The 22673-nt window shown below is 38.6% G+C and overlaps 3 protein-coding genes across 4 annotated transcripts; all 3 read left to right on the forward strand.

The window, feature by feature from the left end:
* Positions 1 to 2458: 2458 nt before the first annotated feature.
* On the forward strand, positions 2459 to 6964 carry LOC111651574 (arrestin domain-containing protein 3-like). 2 transcript variants are annotated; one of them, XM_023401558.2, is made up of 6 exons: positions 2459 to 2859; positions 3311 to 3368; positions 3526 to 3673; positions 4566 to 4662; positions 5323 to 5579; positions 5770 to 6964. In XM_023401558.2, the coding sequence occupies exons 1-6, from the start codon at positions 2604 to 2606 to the stop codon at positions 6394 to 6396; spliced, it is 1443 nt and encodes a 480-aa protein (XP_023257326.1). In that variant the 5' UTR covers positions 2459 to 2603; the 3' UTR covers positions 6397 to 6964. The 2 variants fall into 2 exon arrangements, with proteins under 2 accessions (XP_023257326.1, XP_087028863.1); XM_087172737.1 differs by lacking the exon at positions 2459 to 2859 and adding an exon at positions 2868 to 2953.
* A 90-nt stretch (positions 6965 to 7054) lies between these two features.
* Positions 7055 to 10786, forward strand: LOC111651559 (arrestin domain-containing protein 3-like). The gene is made up of 6 exons (XM_023401535.2): positions 7055 to 7665; positions 7877 to 7934; positions 8029 to 8176; positions 8581 to 8677; positions 8910 to 9166; positions 9493 to 10786. Exons 1-6 carry the CDS (start codon positions 7410 to 7412, stop codon positions 9931 to 9933), a joined length of 1257 nt encoding a protein of 418 aa, XP_023257303.1. The 5' UTR covers positions 7055 to 7409; the 3' UTR covers positions 9934 to 10786.
* A 1136-nt stretch (positions 10787 to 11922) lies between these two features.
* On the forward strand, positions 11923 to 17382 carry LOC111651553 (uncharacterized). The gene is made up of 6 exons (XM_023401525.2): positions 11923 to 12020; positions 12670 to 13073; positions 13215 to 13359; positions 14422 to 14541; positions 14948 to 15038; positions 15691 to 17382. The coding sequence occupies exons 1-6, from the start codon at positions 11930 to 11932 to the stop codon at positions 15887 to 15889; spliced, it is 1050 nt and encodes a 349-aa protein (XP_023257293.2). The 5' UTR covers positions 11923 to 11929; the 3' UTR covers positions 15890 to 17382.
* The last annotated feature ends 5291 nt before the right edge of the window (positions 17383 to 22673 follow it).

Here is a 22673-nt window from a genome sequence, read left to right on the forward strand (position 1 = left end):
TAAGAAAGAAAAAATTTACAAGGGGAAAAAAAAATAAACTATTTCTTATTTTTTCAAGTGACTCAAATAACTTATGACAAACAAAGTAGTTGTTTTGGGATCATGGAAACAACATGTTTTGTGTTTTTCTCGCTTTTTGCTAAGAAGACATCACTCTGTTCCTGAAGTTACATTTTCTTATTTAGTTGAGCTAATATCAAGCACTCTTGAAAAATGGAAGTGGCACAGTTCAGGAACGTTTAATATGCTCGACAAAGACATTTCTATAATAGCATTTCATCCAAAATTGCTTACTAGCCTCCTAAGTACAGATACTGTGTAGAAAAACTTGGACTTCACCTCCCACACCTGTTCCAGTTGTTCATTCAGTCCCTGGTACTTCTCAAACTTGTCATGCTCTTTCTTTCTGTTATTATTGTCATCTGGCATTGCCACATCTATCACAACTGACCTCTTCTGCTACTTTCCAACTTTCCCAACCACTTGGTTATGCCTCAGTGTATCCTGTCCTAGTTTGCATCTTACACCCTGCCACTACACGCTGGACTGTCTCACTGCATCTTTGCACATCCTGCACCTTGGGTCCTGTCTGCTGTGGTACACCCCTGCCTCTAAGGATCTGGTGCTTAGGGCCTGTTCTTGTGCTGTCATGATCAGAGCCTCTGTGCTGCCCTTTACACCGGCCTTTTCTAGTCACTGGAAAGGTAGGATTTCTTGAAGTCAACCCCTTCCTCTATCTGCCATGGAAGGACCACTTCCTCTATCTGTCTTGGTTCACTCAAAGCAAAGCTGGCAATATGGATGACACAAGCGCAAACACTGAGCCTCAAACTATGTCCAAACTAATTCGTTTTAGTTTTAAAACATGAATTTTGCTACATTAATGCCTGGCTTCCATTACTCCAGAGTTTTCAAGCACTTAAAACGGAAACTTTTGAAAACGTTGCTGGACTCATTTTAGTTTAGGTAGCTAACCTAGCTTGGTAGTGGTGTTGCACCATTTACTTTTTTATAACCTCCTCTGTCAGACTAAACACTCTTTCAATACAGAGCCGTCGTTTGCAGACAGCTGTGATACATGAGTCAACGTTAATTACATGCTTTGAATGAACTTATTTTTCCTTTAGTACGAGCTAAATTACATTTGCGAACTAAGATTTAGCAGGCTGGTTTGCACGGAAATTTTTATATTCCCTCTTCACTAAATTTGTACAGAACGAAATGCCAGGGGTAAGTAAAAAGGACAGTAGAGAGAAAACAGGAGTCCCCGAAGCTGTGGTGACTTGGGGGGGTTGGCACGGTCAGTTCCACTAGCCAATTAAGGTTAGCTCGGCAACTACAGCGGTTCACACGCTAGCCCTGGGAGTATGTAATGACGTGGTTTACACCCCAGGTGTTTTGCAGGTACCTTTTAACTCCGTGGCATCAACACGCAAGTGTCATTTTGTGGTTTCACCACAGTTGTAGGCCTCACCTTAAACCTCAAAAGGGTGCTAGCACATACGCTGGTTTGACAAACTAAGGGCAATACTTTGAGATGTAGTGCCACGTTGAGGGAAACTTCATAAACAACAAATTACAACACTACCTACACTAACATTTTCAGAGCATTTTGGTGTTAATTTAACTTGTGCAAAACACAAACCTAAGAGGCCTTTGGGTTTAAGCTAACCACACTCTCAAATAATCGTTGTTTTTACTATGGTAGCAAGGTTGCCAAAGTACACAAGCAGGAAAAAAGATACCGAGGCTATTTGTAATTGCAAACAGGTACCTCAAATTATGCTATTACATTACATAAAACAGGCTAATCAAACTTACATGAGGCGAGAATTAAGTTGACGAGTCGTCAAGAAAATGGCCGACCGCTTTGACCGTGGCCTCCTGTATCCATGCATCTTTCTGTAGAATGGATGGGCGCCATTTTGGATCCGGCATCAAGGTGTTTTAATGTATCCATGCCTATGACGCGCGCAGTAGGTGGTCTCCCCACCTGTTCCCACACATCTTTCTTTTACTTTTTATTTACTTTTCTTCATACCTGGGTAATTTTAGTTCATGATTTTCATTTTAAATATTTCTGACCATAAATTAAAAAATTATTTAAAAGTCAATTTGATCCTTCATGAAGAATATAAGGTGTAACTCTTTACTAAAATCAGCATTTTTTCCCATTTCCAGCAAGACTTCCGCTGTAGGTGTTAACCTTCAGAATAAAAGCAACCAGTTATTTTATGTTCTCCTAAGTTTGTGAATACTATGATGCAGTACAAGATATCTTCTTTTCATTGGCCAAATACGTGATGTTAGGGGGAAATGTACTTTATTATACTTGAGTGCAAAGTGCTTTTGCACTCGTTTCCTACGATGAGTTCCCATTTCCCTCTCCCCCATTTTCTCCTTTATACATTGGATGGCAGTAGAGGTCTTTGAACACACTTTGGTAGGGCGTGTCTTATCCCACTATCTAGGGTCCAGCCGCCATGGGTGCCGTCTTGCCGTGTCATCAGAGTAACATATAGCGAAAACGTTTAGAAATTGAAGATCGATCATCGCATTTTTTTTAATCATTTAACCGGCATAGTCTTGATTTACTTACGACAATGCCTTCCATTAGAAGCTTGACGATGACTTTGGACGCGGTGAATGAGAACGGGACGTTTTCGGAGGGAGACCGTTTAACTGGAAAAGTAACACTGGACTTAATCAAGGAAATTACGGTTCAGAGTCTGTATATTAAAGCTAAGGGAGACGCTGTTGTTCGTTGGACGCAAAAGAGGGGCGATCACTCCCATACACACACTGCACAAAGGAGATATTTCAAACTGAAGCAGTTTTTAGTCCCAGTGGAATCCAAGGGTAGGCGGTAGTGGTCTTGTTAGTCCTGCATGCCCTACAACCCATATAGTTAAATCTGGCATGGTGCAGGCCTTCTCTCTGTCCCTGCCTCATCGTACGTTTATGCTGTTTTCTCTTCTTTTTGTCCAGTGATGGTGATTACTTGTTTGATTCCCACATTCAAAACTTAAGTGAAAGCACACAAGTCTTCTCAGCTAAAACTAAAATAAACTGGAACTACTTTAGGTTGTAGTTTATTCTATAACAGTGCAAATTGATTAATAATTAGATTACAGCAACAACAACATTAATGTAGTGGACAAAATATGCCATATTAAAATGAAGAGTATGAGAGTAGAAGCATGTTATACTTTTCACCACCGTCCTCATTACTATTTGCACTATGCTAAGAGTAGCTAGTAATAATAGTAGACTACTGTCAGTACTAACACCAACATTATTTCCTTTTCAGACACCATCATTCCCCGAGGGACCCATGTCTATAAATTTAGCTTCAACATACCACCAGGGTAAGTACAGTAAGACAAGTTTACCAAAATGTAATGTTTGTACTTAGACAATGTAATTGGTTTGAACAAGCAGGACCAAATAGCTTACTCCTGCCACATTATATAAGTGTTACTTCAAGTTTTGATTTGATATTAATCTGCTTGTTCTCCAATACAGAAGCATGCCTTCATCCTTCAAGGGGACTCATGGAAAGATTGTTTACAAGCTGGAAGCTGCACTGTCCAGAAGTTGGAGGATGGACCGTGAAGTAGAAAAGGAGATACATTTCGTCTCCAAGTCCTTTCCAAATCTTCAGTCTCTGATGGTGTGTAAACATCTAACCATTCATACACACATCTCTGATATGTCAGTTGACAGGAAAATATGTGCCCTTTGGTACAATATTGTATATATAGATGATATTTTGTAATGTGATTTTACTTTTCATGGGGGTTGTTGCATAGGAGAAAAACAGACTATTGGAATTGAAAAATATTGTTATCACACACTTAAACCACATTCATTCATCTGCAGTCCTACCTAGCTACACAGATAGTTTTAGTTTAATATCCAGCTCCACCACCACAGTATAATGGAGGTAATAGGACTTTTTCACAGCCTTTTTCAACATGTTGGAAAAGCGTAGGAAAAGCACTGTTGTATTTAGTAGCAGTAATGATGGCTACATTCCATTTAGAGGTGTCAGAAGTTATTGCGCATTCTCGCTCGCTGGTTTGGCTTCCTGGAAAACTTATAGTAAATACAACACATCAACCATTAATGGTAATGGCTTCACATGTGCTTTTCCTGCTATGACAAAATGTCTTCTGTGAAAAAGAGCTATAAGAATTTGGATTTGAAATTTAACTGATGAAATGTTTTGGAAAATTTGATGAAAAAATCTCAACAGCAATACAATACAATAATAACCATATCCCAGTTACTTTGGATGATTCACCAACTGAGCGGTTGACAGTTTTCATAGATGCTATTTCCTCTGTAAAAAGTATACTAGTACCTGTGAAAACTGCTCACAACGACATACTGTACAGTAGGTGATGAGATTCAAAGGGTAGTGCAGTAGTATTCACTTGTGGTCTTGAGGGCCTGGATATCATGCCCTGCTATACCACTGTAACACTTAAATCATGCACTGTATTGTCTTCATATTGGAAGTGGATCAAAAGTAATTTTTTTCCCTATTCATTGTATTCTAGTCATCCCAAGTTGCTTCAGCAAAAAAAGAGATGGGGCTTTTCTCAAAAGGACATGTACAGATGGATGTCACTGTTGACAGAAGGGCGTATGCCCCAGGTAGTAAAATTCCACTTCAAACATGGTAGGTTCAAGTCTTGGAAGGAGATCTTCTGTTGAAGGAAGATCCTGAAAAGCATGCTTTGTCATTTGATGGATGTCACAGCCATCAATTTGCAAAACAGCAAACTATTCTGATAAAACACGCAGTAATACTATTTACATTATAGTTCACAAATTGTCTTAAACATCTTATTACATCTGCCAATTTGAAAGAATCAGCATGTACTGTACGGTCCTCTTTCATGATAGACATTTTGATGTGTCGTCGCAGGTATATAAAATGACATGAAAAACAGGTTAGTTCCATTTGAATCTCTCTACTCCAGTGCTCTGGTGTTGTGGATGCTGGTTTACATTTCTGTTATCCTAACACACTTCATTATAGATGACCCAGCATTAATGGCACTAGTTACACCTGTGATCTTGACAGGCTAAAATGTCTGCCAGGAAAATGGTCTGTCAGTGAAGGGTTTATTAAAGCTATAATAAAACAGTTGAAAGAAATATAATACTTTGGGATGGGGTTCATCATCTCAGCACTGTTCATGTAATGTGAGTAAGGTGTGCCTCTCAGGCATAGAAAAAATCTTTATATATTAACAATACTGGGATAATACATGAAAAATAATGTAAAATATTATGTTGTTTTCCTCATAGGTCAAACAGTGGCAATTGTTGCAAAAATCAACAATTCCTCATCCAGTGACGTGACACCCAAATTCAGTTTAATCCAGGATGTTTTGTTCCATGCCAGCAGCGATATGAAGCAAGAAAGAACCGTTATCCACAAGGTGGTTGACAGCTGTATTAGAGCCTACACAGAGAAGAGCGTCCGCTGTGTAATAAGGATTCCTCATGGTCAGATACAGACAATCGAGAATTGTGAGATTATCTCAGTGGAATACTATTTAAAGGTATGTAACAGTGGATCTTAATGGTAAAGCACAGTAAGATAAGGTAGTTGACAGAGCTATATTTTTTTCCCTGATTTTTGTAACACTGCTAACCCATAAAATTTGTTCAAATTCCAAATTTGTTGTAACTGTCAGGTGTAGAAGTAAAGCATCATGTGCTAATGAAGCAGTGATTTTTTTTTTTTTTCAGGTGTATCTGGACATCAGCTTTGCTTTCAATCCAGAGGTCACTTTCCCAGTCGTCATTCTTCCTCCTGACTTAGCTCTTGGCACTCAGCCTGGCGTGGCTGCGGGTCCCTATCCAGCTGGGGCTACTGGGGGCCCAAGTAACAGCAACTTCCCTCCCCTAGCAGCGTCTAGGCATTCTTCTCCTGCATCCCCACATTCAGGCAGTCACAGATACCTAGGAGCTCAAAGGTATTCAGCACCAGGACCTGCATACCCAGCTAGCCCACAAATGTATGCTGCTCCACCCAATGTGTACTGGGGTCAGCCAGCACACATGCGCGGGGGCTACAATAACCCAGTGCCACAGCACGCTTCTCCATATGGATCTCCATTTTCATCCTCATCATCAACTTCTGTGCTTCACCCTCCGCCTACTGCTCCAACGTTTCACCCATCTCCATCTGCCCCAGAGATCCAGCCATCCCCTTCTGCACCGTTTAACATATCCCCAACTGCTCCTTCATACGATTCACTGCCTTCTACACCAATGATGAACATAGACTTCCTGTCTCAATCAGATGAACCTCCTCCAGCATATTCCCTCCTTTTCCCATCCTCTGCAACTGACACACCTGATGCAAATAAATAGAATAGTTAACAATGCAAAATCAGATCACATAAATCATGTCTTATTTAGGCTATTGGTGTGGTTAAATTTGAAGCGTGATTTTGAAATGAAAAAAAATCATTGAGTGCAATATTTACTGTTTGCATGTAAACAATTATATATAAAAGTAGGACTTTTGCATTGTATGTGATAGTGGTTTTCTGGTCAGTTGTCAGGTTGGTAATTGGCTTTGTCCAGCTCCTAAAGTACTCACTCCAACCTCAGTTATCAGGATACACTGTGTTTTACGTGCCTTGTTCAACTCAAGTGTCCTGCTGATCAATTTTTCTGCCTTACAGTTAATACCTACTCTCTACCTCACTATTCTGTGTGGAGGCTACTTACTGTGTTAAGAAAAAAAAAACTTTTTATACTTTTTTTTCAGTGAAGGGGCCAAATATATATTTTCCATTTATTTTAATGTCTGGTGAGTTTAACATGAGACAGCGACTTCTATCTGTGTCATTAGTAACAATACTTTGCAAACCTGATTTGTTGTTATACTAACAAATTGCCAGTGTTGTCTTGGAATAAAGAACTTTCAGGTAAAGTTTCTCTGGGAATCTCTCAGTGTTTGTGTGAACACGTTGTTATAACTAATGTAGTTTGTTTTCGTTTCTCAGCCACAAGGTAGTACAGTTCTTAACATCTTCCATCATATCAAAGATGCACCTGTTTCTTTGTTTTTATCTATAAGTGATTTGAAATTTCAAATCCTATCAGTTAATAGCCTAATAATATAACATAGCTCACATTGTATAATGCTTGGCCCACTTGGTTTCTATAGCCATTAATCACCTTCAATTGTGTAATACTGAATAACCTGTTGTGCATTATGATGCGTGCCTTCTCGTAAAGGATGTTGAAGCAATGTTGGAAGCTTTATAGTGGCTTCACTGTTTGGGTGTAGTCGGATGTAGGCTTGTTTAAAAAGCGCCTGAGTGTCAGCAGGACTATTGGTTCAGTGCTGCGTGCTGTAAAGCAGCAGGTGAGGAATGTCTCCGATCAAGGAGTTCGATCTGACTTGTGAAGCTCTCAACGAAGCGGGCACTTTTTCCGAGGGAGATACGGTGTCAGGCAGAGTTAGTTTGACTTTGAAGAAAAACACGAAAGTGAAGAGTCTCTCCGTGAAAGTCAAAGGGGAAGCACGCGTCAGCTGGTCAGAGGGATCAGGAGACGACAGGAGATCGTACAGTGCTCACAGGAAATACTTCAAAATCAAAGAGTGCTTAGTCGCAGAAAATGATAAAGGTAGGCCAAAGAAGTCTTTATTATTATTACTTATTAAATTAAAATCAAAGATGTCAGTATGATAAAATGGATAGATTGTAGCCTATAATATCTTTATAGCCTTGTAAATGGTACTGCACACATAGGGTTTTTAATACTGGTATACCTGAGGAATTTTCCACTGTCTGCTTGTCAGGTGACTGGTCAGTGTTAATTCTCGCTTCTTTTGCAGACACTGTTCTTTCTGAGGGGGTCCATCAGTTTAAGTTCAGGATGAAACTCCCACAGGGGTAAGTGGGACTTTTCCAGCATCTATAGCATTAGTACTGTGTCAGTGTCTGCTTTTACAAATTGCTGCATTTGTGAACTGGTTCTGTCTTACAGGGAAATGCCATCATCCTTCAAGGGGCTTCATGGAAACATTGTCTACACGCTTGAAGCCAAGACGTCCAGGAGCTGGCGGTTTCCCTCTAGAGTACAAAAGCATATCCATTTTCTTTCGAGGTCTTTAACACACCCTCAACAAGTAATGGTAAGTTGGATGCTACAATGATGTTATACATTTAATAGACTAGTTCCACATTACAATGAAAGTAAATGTTTTGATTTCTGAAGTACTTAAAGTGGCTTGTAGCTGCTGAAAAAAAAATGACATACAGTCAAATGACTTAAGAGGTTGTTGGCTGAAATTGGAAGAAAGGAATAGAGAACAAAGTTTTATGAAGTCTGTCATGTGGAAAATTTTAACATCCCATGTGTGTACTATATTTAAATATGATGGGGAAGAGGCAGACAGCAGGAAGTACAGCAACTGTATCCCTGTATTCCCTGGACAATTTCAAAGGTTAATAGTGAGATGACAGTATTTTCTCCTGGACTTTGAATTTCATCCGTAAACTGCTATGAAATAATCTTTATTTTCTTCATTTGTTCTAGTGTCCACAATCTGGTTCAGTAAATAAACAGATGGGAATTTTTTCTAAAGGACAGGTCCAAATGTCTGCTACGGTTGACAGAAAGGTTTGCGCTCCAGGTAAAGTCACTCCAGCTCACTTACTTTCAAAGTGTCAATGTGAGACATAAAATGTAGTAAACTGTCAGCTAATATCAGATATTTACAACTTTTTACATTGTTTCATTGCTAAGTCAAATGGAAGTGTTAATGTTAGCAGGATTACCACATATCAAAACAAAGGTGATTTTATATTATATAATTATTTATTTTATATTATAATTTGTATTTATTTATGATTTGTTTTTGATAGGTGACACCTTGTCTGTTGTTGCCAAAATCCAAAACTTATCTTCCAAAACCATGAGGCCCAAATTCAGTCTACATCAGAAAATAGTCTACAGCGCCAGTGGCTCAACTAAAATTAGTGACACAAGTCTATGCAAAGGTTTGGGGGAAACTATCGCAGCAAACAGAGAGGAAACAGTCTACTGCCAACTGAAGATTCCTGATGATGCCATCTACTCTATCCAAAATTGTGATATCCTCTCAAATAACTATTACCTCAAGGTATGTAATAATGTAATAGTGATGCTACATCAACTCGGTAATGAATGAATTGATATTGGTGGTTAAGTAATTGTAGCACAGAGAAACCTTGTCTTAAATCACACAATTCTATAATCATTGGAAATATAAAACATCAAAGCTGAATTCCTTATAGAATTATAGTATAAATATAAACATGACTCTGCATTATAACAAACAGAAATCATGTTTATCTGTCAGTAAGTGCAATCACCTTAAATAATAGTTCCATAAGTGGCAGTTTAGTTTAAAACATTTCTGCTGTAGACAGATTCAACCTCTCAATAATGTGTGTTTTAATTTCCCAGGTGTATTTGGACATCAGCTTTGCCACTGACCCAGAGGTGGTGTTTCCACTGGTCATCGTTCCTGCTGGCTTTGCTAACCCTCAGGCTCATGAGGTTGTGGGTCCTTACCCACCGGGGGCTGTTGGGGGCCCAAGTTACAGCGACTTCTCTCCCCCTGCTTTCCCCGTTGGACCTTATCATGTACCCCCAGGTCCAGGTCCAGGTCCCTATGGATACTCAGCGCCATTTCCCGCTCAACCTGTGAACATAACAAGTGGCTATAATAATCAGTGGCCACAACAGCCCGCTCCATATTTTCCAGCTGCAACCTTCCCATTATTTTCAGTGCACTATCAAGCTCCTGCTGCTTTACCTCAGTTCCAACAGGGTGAAGGACCTCCATCATATATGGACATTTCCCTTCCTTCCTTTTACACTCATGGCTCAGATCATAACATCTGAGCTCCAGAAGGAACACAAGCACATAGGGTTGAAATAGGATGATGATGATGAGAGTATTTGAGCTATTTTTAATGTGAAATGGGAAAATATTTGCTATTTACAAATGAAAATATATTTTGTATTTGCCCTACTGTTTAACATTCTTTTACAGTCATGTTATATATGAAAGAATGTTTCATATGTTTAGATTGTGTGTGTCTGGGTGTGTGTGTGTGTTCTGATGTAAAACCAAAACTACCTGTCTGTGCCCCTCATTCATGTCATTTTACAGGGGAAGATTGTTGTATTAAGTTTAGTAATAACTGTTACGGCCCTGGCTGTATTTCCTTAGCTCTGTTCTAGTTTATGTCCTGTGTTGTGTGTGAGTGTGAGAGTGAATGCTCTCTTCCTGAGAGGATGTCTGCAACTGATCAGTTAATTTGCAATATCCTGCCTTTTGAAATGCCCTGGGTCCCTGCAATCTGCAGGTAGCTTTCTGACAGCAGCACCTGGTACTGTAGTTTTGTTGCATAGTGACTGTGTGTATTAGATGTAAAATTGTTGGGCCTTTTGCCCTTGTTGTCAGTGATCTTGGATATTCTGTAAATAAAACAGGAAGTTTCTTTTCATAAATAGCACTGAAGTTGTTGGGATCAACTGCCATTTTATTTGGCACTGTTTTCTCCAGCTTTGATTTACTCTTGGTTTAGAAAATGTCCTTTTGTTTGTTTGTTTGTTTCACATAGGGATTATTTAGCACAATTTGAGGAGATATTATTTTGTTGTTGTTTTGGCCTTGGTTCACCCTAAGCTATATTGCTTAAGTATATTGTCACCATTCCACATTTTTTAGTAATAAATTATTTCACTGTTACTGCATTTTGTATTTGGACTTTGGTTAGGGGACCAGGGGGGCAACAAATTTTTTTTATGTTGCTCTCCCACTCCCCTAGACAGGGACGTAACAAAGCATATTTAAACTTGGTTCCTTACTTTCAATACAGATGTTTATTTATTCATGCACATTAAATTATTTATGTCATTTAACTCAACTAGTTTTCTTCTATGTGCAAGCTTAAAGTTAACCAATGTGGAAACCAGCAAATATGGTTTGGATGTCGTACAGAAAGCAATTGTAAGAGTTGCAGGCAAAATGGGAACAATTCTCAAATTTTGTTAAGGGATAAAATTTAAATCGTCCCTATTCCACTGAATATATTCATTTTGATCAAGGCCTCTCACATTCTTTGTGGTGCATCATGATAGAGAAAAACATCATGTGACCATGCAGGCCCCAAAAGCTGTCCCATTCCTCACAGTAACGAGTGAGCAATCCTATTCAGCTTGGAACACTGTTTTCTCCTTATAACAGATTTATGATCTTTAAATCTAATTGGTAGTCCATGGAGTTGTAACACACTGGTAGCAAAGACATTTTCCTGCCTGCCATGGTGGTAAACAAGGAGTGTGTATGAGTAGTGTATATTTTTTTGGAAAAACACAATTTTTCAGAGCAAAGAGGGACAGTAAGCAGAATATGCAAAACAATACACAAGTCAACACAGCAGCCCACAACGATTTTTGTCCATAACAAGAGGCCTATACAATGACCACCTACTGTTCTTGCATGTGAGAAGAAATGAGCAAGAGTGGAAGCTTTCAAAACCTGTCAAAGACATGTTTTGCCTTTATTCGGATGGGGACAGTGAAAGGAAGGTTGGGGAGAGAGAGGATGACGTGCAGCAAAGGGCCGACCCATGGCCGCTGTAGTAAGGCCTGAAACTACGCACTCTACCAGCTGACCACCTGTGCGTTGAAGACATTTTTAAAAATTTACTCAAGAAATGACAAAGCATTTCGATGACATTTCGATTTGACAACACTACATTTCCCTTTTGAAGTGTTTTTAGACGGAATGCGTGGCCTCGCTATTCATCCATCCATGTGATGGATGCACAGGGGGAGGTTGCGTAAAGTTTTGCACCCGCCCACTTGCACTAGTTGCTGTTGCTAATAGATGCAAGACTCCAAACTATCTCTGCCTGTCATCGCCATCGCCATGGGGAGAAGACTGCTGTGGGTCTTTCTGCTTGTCGTCGTTTTTAAAAGTAAGACAAATAGTAAGGGACGTAACTTTCTTCTTAGTCAGCTAGCGAATATAACTGTACTTGTTTGACTTCAGAAGTTAAGGACAACAAGGACGTTAGCTGTCCAAATTGTTGCATACATCGTAGTTGCCGAAAGACACCTTCCAAGTCCAAACTACATTAATATTAGGTATATGAATCAATATTTAGGTGTAGGTTAACGTAAAGTAGGTAACAAACTTTATCTGTTTAGCTTAGCTGTCTTCTTCATCTTCCACCAGAATAGTTGAGCTAGATATTAGCTAGAAAAGTGTTGAAAATTGTCGTAAGAACAAGATTAATTGCAGTTTGCTGCTTCAGCTGAATGCCGATTAGAGCCAAATATCACAAAACGCATATTTCATAAACATCTGAAGTAATAATTTATGATACAAGTTTGCTAAGAAGCAAAGAAATATTAAATTGCCATCTCTTTAATGGAATTTGGCTCGACATTGTCTTCTGTTGACACCATTGTTCTCATGTCCTCTTGTCCTAGAGTCATCTGATCTCATATTAGACAACCACAATATTATGCACACTGTAAACAAACATATGAGATGAAATGTTTATAAAATTGAATTAAGATAAAAGTTTGGACAAGGCCTCTTTTTTCATGTGTCCTCCACAGGGGCGTCAGGCTTAAAGATTCGAAACAAGCTGGTAGGTAAATGTCTGCAGGTGCAAGAAGGAATTCTGGGAGGTAGAGTGTCCTTAGGGGAATGCAGCCCATATTCACCCTTACAGGAATGGCGTTGGGTCCCACAGAGCCAGGCTCTCAGCAGTCACCACACTGGGGAGTGTCTGACTGCACCGAAAGAGCAGTATGAAGGTGTCCATCTGCAGCCCTGCATCTTTATGACTGAAAGTGACGAGATAGGTGACGGACTGGCAGCAGTGGATATTGGCAGAGATGCAAGCAGCCAGGCGTGGTCCTGTTCCAAGAAAGGCCACCTCACCTTGATAGGGAGGGGACTGCACCTCAGTGCCACACCAGAATCCACTTTGGTCTTCCTTTCGCAGGAACATAAGCAGGTAATGAGGTGATGGAGGAAGTCCTTCTCTATGTGACATAACATATGATAGTATCTTAATCAAATGATTTAAAATGTATGTAAAAAGTAGGGAGGAAATGTATATTGTAGATTTTTTTTTACCCCCGCCCTTCACAAGCAGGGCAGCAGGTGGCGGACACTTGACAACCAGACATTGTGCAATGGGAGAGATAGCAAACATAACCAACACCAAGACCAATCCCACCACTATCTGGGAAAATCATTGGAACCTTCCATCTCTGATATGCACAGACAGGCTGAACCATGTAAGGACATATCTCATTAGCTGTAGTCTACTGAATGTTATCTTATTAGTTTACACTAATAAAAATAACACACACTTCCTTAAAGGTCCAACCACTGGCTTTACTAACCACCTTTTAATTATAAGTCACACTAGCAACAATGTAAATACTTGACATTATTGCTAACCATTTTTCAAATCACATGATGAGTTTTTTTTTTTGATGGTTTTCCTCCTTCTCAGCCAGCTAGTGGTATCAGGTCATGCCAGTGCAGTGTACATGTTTACTTGCAGAAACTGGACTGGATTTAGAGGAAATCCTTTTCATATGAGAATGCAGCGTGTTATTTCTGTATTATTTTATTTTGTGGGAGTCTTGCAGTAGATTATAAGAAATTAAGGTGATTATTAGAAAAAAATAACAGTAGATTATTGTTTTGTTGTTATGATGTTGCAAGCAGAGACCATTTTTTAAAAGTTTTCCCAGTGATGTGTTCATGGAAACACATCTATGCACTGACAGCTTTACTTCACAAACAAGTAACATGAACTTCATGAAAAGGATATTGAATTTAGTAATTTTTTCTTGCATTCAAAGGGTTGCTATTCAGCAGCTGATCCTCAAAGCTTGAGCTTGAATGTTTTGATTTCTTTGAATGCACCGACATGGAGCCTTTACAAGATATCCTTCTTCCCATGCATTGTGATTGGTTAGCTCTGTTAAGAGTATTTCGAAATCTTTTTAAGTTGAAAAGTAAAAAATCCATGTGGTATGTCTGATCTCAGTAGCATTATTTATCTGCCTCCGCCTGGAGATTAGATTACAACATGCCTGCTTTAGGCTGAGGATCTAATTCATTTAAGTGCGCATTTGAGCAATCAATGTGTCCCTCTCTCTGGAAAACAGCCAGCCACTCCATGAAACAGCATCGTTGTGACTTGTCAAGTCATGGAAATGCTGATTCACTGGCTTAGTTAGAACATGTGATTTTTGTGGCCTCCACAGACGGTGAAGAAATCAAATCTATATCACTTTCGGTCATCACCTCTGGTTGACTTGTTTCTTTTTTCCACCCACTTCCAGTTGAAGGTATAATGGACATCAAGGGCACAGAAACATATCCCTTAATAGATGGGACTCTTTCATCCTTGAGTACAAAATCCCCTGCAGATCCCACCATGATTTTCTTCAGTATGGACTATGGTAGGTTTAGTAAACTGTATTCAATAAAAGACTGAATGTATCCTCTGTATGACCAGTTTTATGAGTGGAAATCATTTCTTTCAACAATACTGCATGTAGCCTGACATAGAAGCCTTAACAGTTCAGTTGTAGAGTTACTTTTAAACCACTAGGTGGAGACAGATGAACAAGAAACCTAGCAAAGTTTATGTTGGGTGTGTAATGATTGTGAAGGAGTTTCAATAGGCTTTTATTTGCAAGTTCAGAGCCCTGACAGGAATTAAGCAAATGCATGAACAAAGATTCATAGTGTAGAAAGAGATAAATAGTTGAAAGTTTAAATGTATGTCGTGTGAAATGCATGGTGTGTTGCTTGGTCTGTTTATGCATGTGAACATGTATATACTCACTGTATATGTGTATATAGGGATGGGCTGGAAGATAACCATGCTGGTACTAAGCTCTTTGGCTCTGGTACTGGGAACTGTTATTCTTATCCTCAATGTTTACTCCAATAGGTGAGTGCCTAAACAGACGAATAACACATGAAAGTAGACATTTTATTTTCATAGATTTACTTTTGAAAAGATAAGTGGATTCATTAATTAGATAACAACATAACATTAATTAAGTGTCATTTTGTAGATCAGTTAATCATTTATCTGGTAAAAAAAAAAAAAAAAAAGCCAACATTTTACTGGTAACAGCTTCTCAGGCAAGCTTTTGCTTATTTTTTCTCTTTTATTCATTGTAATTTGGATACATTCGAGTTGTGTGTGTGTGTGTGTGTGTGTGTGGGTGTTTTTTTTCATGATTTTGGTCTCTAAGTAATTTGGGTTGGCCATTTGACATTTGAGTGAAATGAGTTAATTGAAACACAAGAACATAAACACAAAACAGACTGCAATACACACTGGATACCCATATCCAATAACCCTAACCAATTAAAAAAAATTTTTTTTTTAATTTAATTTTCATATTTTAAACAAAAAATGTATGAAACTCAATTTGAAAACATAGAGCCTAGTTGAATGAAGATACAACACTTTATACAAAACCTTACTGGGGGAGAAAAATGTGAGAAATATATTGAGTAAAACATTTTAAAAAGCTGAAGTGAAATGTTATGTGTCCACTCACTTTCTGCCTTTTTCTGTCTTGCTGTGCCAGAAGGAAGAAGGTGGTGTGTGTTTTGAAGTCATACACTGTGAGGCCAGAGGTTAGTGTTCCTGGGTCCCCGGTGCCTAGTGAAAGGGCCCCACTGACAGAGCACGCCATGCGCCTCCCACACTCCTCCCCCACTTTACAACGTGGAGAAATCCTGATTGAGTGGAAGGACGGCACTGTAACTCCACTGTACGAGGCCTGAAGGTTGTACTGTTATGTTTGGACATGCAAGCGGGATTGGTTTATTTAGTTCTTAAGAAATTGTATGCATGCTTTGTCCTGAATGTGTCTGAAGGCAAATCTGTTGTCAACAGAAAAAAAATTGGCAAAATAAGATTTCAGTATTTTAAGACTGTTGGCATCAAAAGATACTAAGCAAACTCTTACTGGTGTACTCTGGACTATTTCATAAAATGTAAAGTTCATGGCCCATTATCAGACAGTTTTTGTGGGGCTTAGCTGCCAGAGGAGGATAAAAGCTGTTGTGAGGCTGCCAGAATAAAAAACGTATGAGCTGTACTGTAAGTTTTCAAAGATACTGACTCTTGAGTCCTGACCTCTTGTGTTGGACATCTGAAGAATTGCTAGTAGGATGAAAGGTCTGTAAAATAAATGTTTAAGCATTCAGCCGTTGTTTGTAGACTACTATAAGTACAATTTAAGAGCTCAACAAAGCCACCAATAGCAAAGGCCTTAAGTTGGATAAACACTTGAGAAACTAATCTTTATTTGCCAAGGCCTAAACTATATGAAGATCTGATCATGTAGTTCCAGTTTGATGTTGAACACTATTGTGCTGTGGGGTCAGCTCAGGTGTCTCTTTACATACAGTGAAGGGACAGTGAATAGGAAAGTGGTCTCAGATCCCACTGTATTTCAAGAATTTAAAAGGTCTAGAGGTAATCATTGACAGTGTGCTGATTTTTCATTCAAAGAGATTCATAACAACATAGCACGACACACCCTAAGCTCCTGAGACTCGCACCCTTAATATTAGGATTAGTAGGCTATTATGGGAAAGTATAATTACTGTTGTGTTGCAACTTACTTTACTATGTTGTGTTGCAAGAAACACTGTATGGTGAAAGTTGTTTTCATAACATAATTCAGGATTATTTAGTTTCAAGTGCATATCATATTTCCAAAGAAAATATTACCCTAGTTTAAACAGGAAATGTTAGTAGTCTGGCACTGTATAATTAGTACTGTTCATTTCATGATGCACTTTGCTTTGATACTGACCATACATAAACTTGTATTGATTTACATTGTTACTTGAGTGTACTTATAATGTACTATAGACTTGAGCTTAACGGTTCGTTCTTGACCTTGTAAACAGCAGTTGACAAAACAAACTCCACTCAAGGGCCACTTACTAACTTTTTCTGGGGTTTTCAACTATATCACACTGTATTCATCAGGAGATAGAGTTTGCTCAGCAATAACTGAACTGTAGAAGTTTAAACTTTCCATTATTCTTGTTGAGCACTTCTCATCCTTCGAAGTTCACCATGATACGCTTGAAAGCTCCAGAAGCCCTTTCAGTGGAGACTCTTTTGTCCACTATCATTGATGTTTTGGTTTTTCTGTGTGGAAACCAGGTACACCATCAATTAGTTGTAAATGTGTTAGTTTTTTAACTGAAAGGTTTTTTTAAAACTGTGAACTACCTAATAAAATGGCATATATACCTGACTTGCTTTTACAAGTGTTACACGATGTATTGAGTAAAGCTTATGTTATTTTGTGTTTAATGTACATCAGCAACCCCTTTCCCATGGATTGTTATCCGGAGTGAGGCGGAAAGGGAATGACTGCTGATAAAAGTCACTGTTTATAGTAATTGCATCAAAAAGTCTGTAAGGATGCAGTAATCATAGATATGTTGACGGCGATGGCTCCAGAGAACATGGCATTTCCTTGTGGCATGGAAACTTCCCAGCTGGAGGAGTCTGTTTACAACTGTACAACCAAAAGGCTGTTTTACAGTTTTTTTTTTTTGTTGTTTTTCGGGGAGGGGGGGGGGTCTGTTGTTCGGCAGGTTCATTTGATCTCCTGTATTTTAACACTAATGAGGAGATTTGAACCAAACACTGCACAGAGTGAAAGAACATAACTGTGTTTTACATTTAAAACTTCTGCTTTGTGAAAAGTGCATTTGCAGCCAGTACTTCAGCCTCTGTTATATGCGTTTTTAATGGACATTTTTGTATTTTTTTTTTAAGAAAAAGTAACACCAAACCTAGAGCTGACACCCCGTCTCCCCTGCTGGTAGTGTTTATACTAATGAGAGGGCACGAAGTTTACTGACAGAACACAGCACCCTGAAAATGACATGGCATCCTACACCCTTCTAAACCACATCCACATGCCAGACAAGAAAAAAACAGGTTATTTACAGTCTTTCTTTTTTTTTCTGAGAAGGAATCATTATTTAATGCCACAACAATCGTTCAGTATTTGTGTTTATTTAGTCTTGAACCTGTGTGTAGTTTTACCATACTTTACTACTTTACTCACTTGTGGTAGAGTTGCCACACAGATAACAATAGAGTACATATTTGGAAAGTTCATTAATGTCTTGTCTATACTCCAGCAATGGATTTGAAAAGAAAAAAAAAGGAGGGTAGAGGATAAAGAGCTCATTCAGCTCTATAATTTAAGGTTGTTTACATACACACGGTGTGAATAGTGTAGGAATCATAACCTGCCCATTTTTCTCCTGCACAATACTGGACTTTAGGGTGCTCATGTGAACATTCTCAGACACCCTTAAAGCTAAGTCAGTGGTTTGACCAGATTGTCATTGTTTCCTTCCAAATGTGGTGTGCCAGAGCACTGAGCCAGAACAACAGAGTGCCACTGTCCAAATACTAACAGGCTGCACTGTATGTGCACAGACATGTCATTTTGCAGGTGAGGCAGGAGAAGGAGGTGGGAGTGACCCCTGTATGAATAAGAGGTGTGACTGACTGACTCAGCACTTTCAATAACCGGCAGATAGATTGTATCTGGTTTCATACTCCCTCCCTTATTCAGGTCAGGCCATTTGCAAACCATTATGATAAACATTTTCAAATGTTTTTTCTTTTTTTTTTTTACATGTAGCATTGATGAGGTGATCTGTCCACTGGTTGAAAAAAAAAGCTTACCATGAAATAAGACTGGCACAAAAACATGTAACATATTGCAGAATATATAATAGAAGTAGAGGATCATAAGAACAGTGGCACTGTATAAGAAAAAAAGAAATAATGTAGAGCAAGTTTTGCTGATCAATTTTAAGACTTTAAAATGCTGAATACACTTGCTTATATTGCTCATGGTTGCTAGAGACTCTGTTATTTCCCAATCCTCCCAAAGTATCCCTCAATCACCAGGATATATTGCTGTTGGGAAAAGAGTCTCCTGACTGGAAAGTAACCACAGTAATATCCTGCTCATCTCTAAGCGTCTTAGTCATACCACATGGTATGACTGAGGTACCAGCTGAAACAGACTTCCTGAGGCCACCTTGACCTTCGTATGACCTGTCAGAAAAGTAGAATGTGTCTCCTAGATGAATACCAATCACCCAACGGGAAACAGTTAAAAATCCTTGCACTGTAAACTGGTGTGAAAAGCACTGAAGACCTAGATGAAAGGGAGGAGACAACAAGAGGAAGGAACAGAAGCAACAATAAACAGATGTGTTCTTAGGACTCCAGATTTATGAGCATCCTCTATTTCCTTCTCACCAATGCACAATGGCCACTTCTCAATTGGATTCCAAACCCCCCCCCCCAAAAAAAAATGTGCAAACATCTTGTAAGCACTTGGTTGTTGTTTTTGTTTTGTTTCTGTCTTCATCACAGTCATTGACTGAGACTCACAGGATAAAGGAAATGATATATGTCTTAAAAACACTTGTGTTTTTATTGTGGATGTCAAAAATCTCACATTTTTCAAATTCTGTTCAACAATAACAGTTGCAACTTAAAAACATTTTAGTTGGTTTTTATTTTGCTCAAAATCTTACTGTTACACTGGACTGAACTGCTACAACTCCAAAAACTAATCATATCGCAAATTTGTGTATTTATATCTGCCCTGTTTTACTATTCATTCAAGAATTATGGCAGCTGTAGATAAACTATTGCCAACTCTAATAGGTATATTAACCAAAAATGCTGAATAGCTGGGTTAAATTTGAGAAATGTTGGCAAGCTTTATTGGCAAAAAGTAGAAAGAAAATGTTGCACAAGCTTCAAAATAATACAGCCGATACATGTTGAAAAGGAAATTCCATTTAACTAGTGTGGGTGTGTGTGTGTGTGTGTGTGTGTGTGTGTGTGTGTGTGTGTGTGTGTGTGTGTGTGTGTGTGTGTCTGCCGTTACTGCTGTTGGTGTGTTGGTGTGGCGGGGTTAATTAAGTTTCTGAGTAAATGCAGTTTGGCTTGCTCATGTAAATTCGGGTGTTAGTGCCTCATCACAGTCTGCAAAAGTGGTGTATTGAACTTGATGTTAGCTGTCTGTTATTTGGATTCACTGTGGCTTTAAAGCTTCACAGTAAATTCTGCTGTTATCACACATGGCCTGCACATGTGTACCAGCTCTTCCCTCAGGTGTTTCATACTGTTTTTAACAAAACAGGCCATTAGTGTCCCAGTCTGAACCAGACACTCTGTACAACTGTGTGAGATACATTTTACTGCTCTGTAAAACATAGGGTGAAAGTTGTTTGAACTTACCAGGGCAATTCACCTTTAATATAGAAACTTTTTCTTTCTTTCTTTCTTTCTTTCTTTTTCTTTCTTTCTTTCTTTCTTTCTTTCTTTCTTTCTTTCTTTCTTTCTTTCTTTCTTTCTTTCTTTCTTTCATCGTTTCTTTACCAGACAACCAAACATTGCAATATAACAATAAGAAAGTTAAAGAATGTCAGTTTTCCCACCTATCCATCAACTTGTTTTTCCTGTTAAAGTGTGTTATACTATGCTCACCAGGTGCAAATAGTTCAATGAGATTCAAGCATGCAGGAGGCCAAGGGATATAAATGAGATTTCACAGGTATCCTCAATACCAAACCCCGTAAAAAGGAATAAACTTGGTATGTGAGATGTTATTTTGAAGGTATTATATTGGTTTTGCATGAAAGCATTCTGTTTTGACACCAAGGGATACTTTTTTTTTTTGTTACACCAGGCCTTCATGGGATCTTGGACTGCTCTTTGCCACAAAATGTAATGTTAGAGGCTTATGTGCCTTGCCACTGTGATTATTATAACCTTACTCGTGTTTTTTCTTGTAAAACAGAGGAACTGCTGAAACAAGCAGCATTGTCTTTAATGTTATTTCCTCACTAACATTTTTCGGCCACATAAGAAATTACATTGACAGAGATATCTCAACCATTTCTGTCTGTACATCAGAAATGATCTGTATGTGCAGATGTTCATCGCTCACCAAAACCCTTGTTTATGCATTCAACTGAAGTTGCATACATGTCTTAACTAAAGATTATAGCTGCCACATTTGGAGCTTAATCTTACAGACTTCAAGAATGGAAAAGACAAAATAATTGCTGTAACAACAGGCCTATGTTACAAACCTGGTCTAATGGTCGAATTCCACTGGAGCCTCAGGCAGAATGGTGATAGAGACAGATTACACATGTCCACAGTCATACTGTTGGTGAGTGCTGCTTGAATCACCAGGATTGTACTGGTGGTTTTGCATGTTTTAACCCATTTCTGTAACTGTAGATTTTGTATACATAACATTACTGCTAATAAGCTTCCAAAGCATGACTAGATTTGTTTAGAGGAATTTCCTTCGTTCCAGGGAAACATTGTTCATTTTATGACGGTATCATTTTCACTGCAGCCACCTTGCAGAAACTTGAGTTTTAAAAAAAATTTCATTCCATGTTGTGAGGAGCTGTTTTGAATATTCTTGCTGCTGATTCTTTTTGTTCAAACATGTCCCAAAAAACCCCATCAGGCAACAAAAGTCTGGCTTTGATTCTTTGAGTCATCATGAGTGTGATGCTGTTCGTCTGCTGGTGTTGACATTTTGGTTAAAGATGCTTATTTACTTTCTTGCTGAGAGTTAAATCAGAAGCCACTGCCATTTTCTTGTGCATTAAGTATGGAACTAGAGCATGTGATTAGCTAAGCTTAGCATTAAGACTGGAAGCTGAAGGTTCATAAATACACCTTGCTAGCACCTCAGAAAGAAATACAAACACAGAGTAAATTGTGGTTTTTACATTTGATTGTGTTTAGGATTAAACAAGCAAGACAAAATGTGTTACGCGGTGTTGGAAAGCAAATTTTTGAACTTTGAATCCCCTTGTCTCCACTCTTTATGTGACACTAAGCTCCATACTTAATGCACAGACAACATTCTCTCATCTCATCTAAGTCTCAACAAGAAAGCAAATAAGCATTAGTTTCGCAACTAATTTTCACAACAGCATGACCATATCAAAATAGTTTTGATTAAAACAAATAATTGAATGAATGAAATCTTCCCAGGTGCAAATGTTTTCATGAGACTCCCCAGTCTAGGGAACATAAGTGAGATTTTTAGGTATAGGAAGGAATATACTTGGTATGTGACATGCTTATAATTACAAGAATTAAGTGAGAGTGACACAACTGTGACCTAATATTTATACATTAATCTACCTCCAGTTTTCAAATTAGCTTTTTAATGAATATATGAAGTAAATCACCTTTTAAGTCGCAATTTTCCAAACTTGTTGGCAAACAGCTGGTACAGAGCAACACTTGAAGTGACGTTTGAGCCACCTGGCAAATCTAAGTGGAATCTTCACTCTCTTTTCGCTGTGCAACTCCTGACGGAAACATCTGCCTCTAGTTACTAGATACTAAACTGTGTTCACTGGCTAGATGCTTACTTTGTCTGTCTGCCATTTGGTGCTGGCCAGGTTGAGTATAGTGCCTGAAAACAGCTGCCTGCAGTGGCCAAAAAAGACACTGATG

Source organism: Seriola lalandi, unplaced genomic scaffold (assembly GCF_002814215.2).
Source record: "Seriola lalandi dorsalis isolate HSWRI2012SDOR001 ecotype SW California unplaced genomic scaffold, Sedor1 jcf7180002053690, whole genome shotgun sequence".
Lineage (NCBI taxonomy): Eukaryota > Metazoa > Chordata > Actinopteri > Carangiformes > Carangidae > Seriola > Seriola lalandi.

Bases quoted from the DNA above. Each gene is read 5' to 3' on its own strand.
- LOC111651574 (XM_023401558.2), top strand. From the start codon at position 2,604: ATGCCTTCCATTAGAAGCTTGACGATGACTTTGGACGCGGTGAATGAG. The intron at 2,860-3,310 runs GTAGGCGGTAGT...TTTCCTTTTCAG, and splicing joins AGTCCCAGTGGAATCCAAGG to ACACCATCATTCCCCGAGGG. The intron at 5,580-5,769 runs GTATGTAACAGT...TTTTTTTTTCAG, and splicing joins CAGTGGAATACTATTTAAAG to GTGTATCTGGACATCAGCTT.
- LOC111651559 (XM_023401535.2), top strand. From the start codon at position 7,410: ATGTCTCCGATCAAGGAGTTCGATCTGACTTGTGAAGCTCTCAACGAA. The intron at 7,935-8,028 runs GTAAGTGGGACT...TCTGTCTTACAG, and splicing joins AGGATGAAACTCCCACAGGG to GGAAATGCCATCATCCTTCA. The intron at 9,167-9,492 runs GTATGTAATAAT...TTAATTTCCCAG, and splicing joins CAAATAACTATTACCTCAAG to GTGTATTTGGACATCAGCTT.
- LOC111651553 (XM_023401525.2), top strand. From the start codon at position 11,930: ATGCAAGACTCCAAACTATCTCTGCCTGTCATCGCCATCGCCATGGGG. The intron at 12,021-12,669 runs GTAAGACAAATA...TGTCCTCCACAG, and splicing joins GCTTGTCGTCGTTTTTAAAA to GGGCGTCAGGCTTAAAGATT. The intron at 14,542-14,947 runs GTAGGTTTAGTA...ATGTGTATATAG, and splicing joins TTTCTTCAGTATGGACTATG to GGATGGGCTGGAAGATAACC.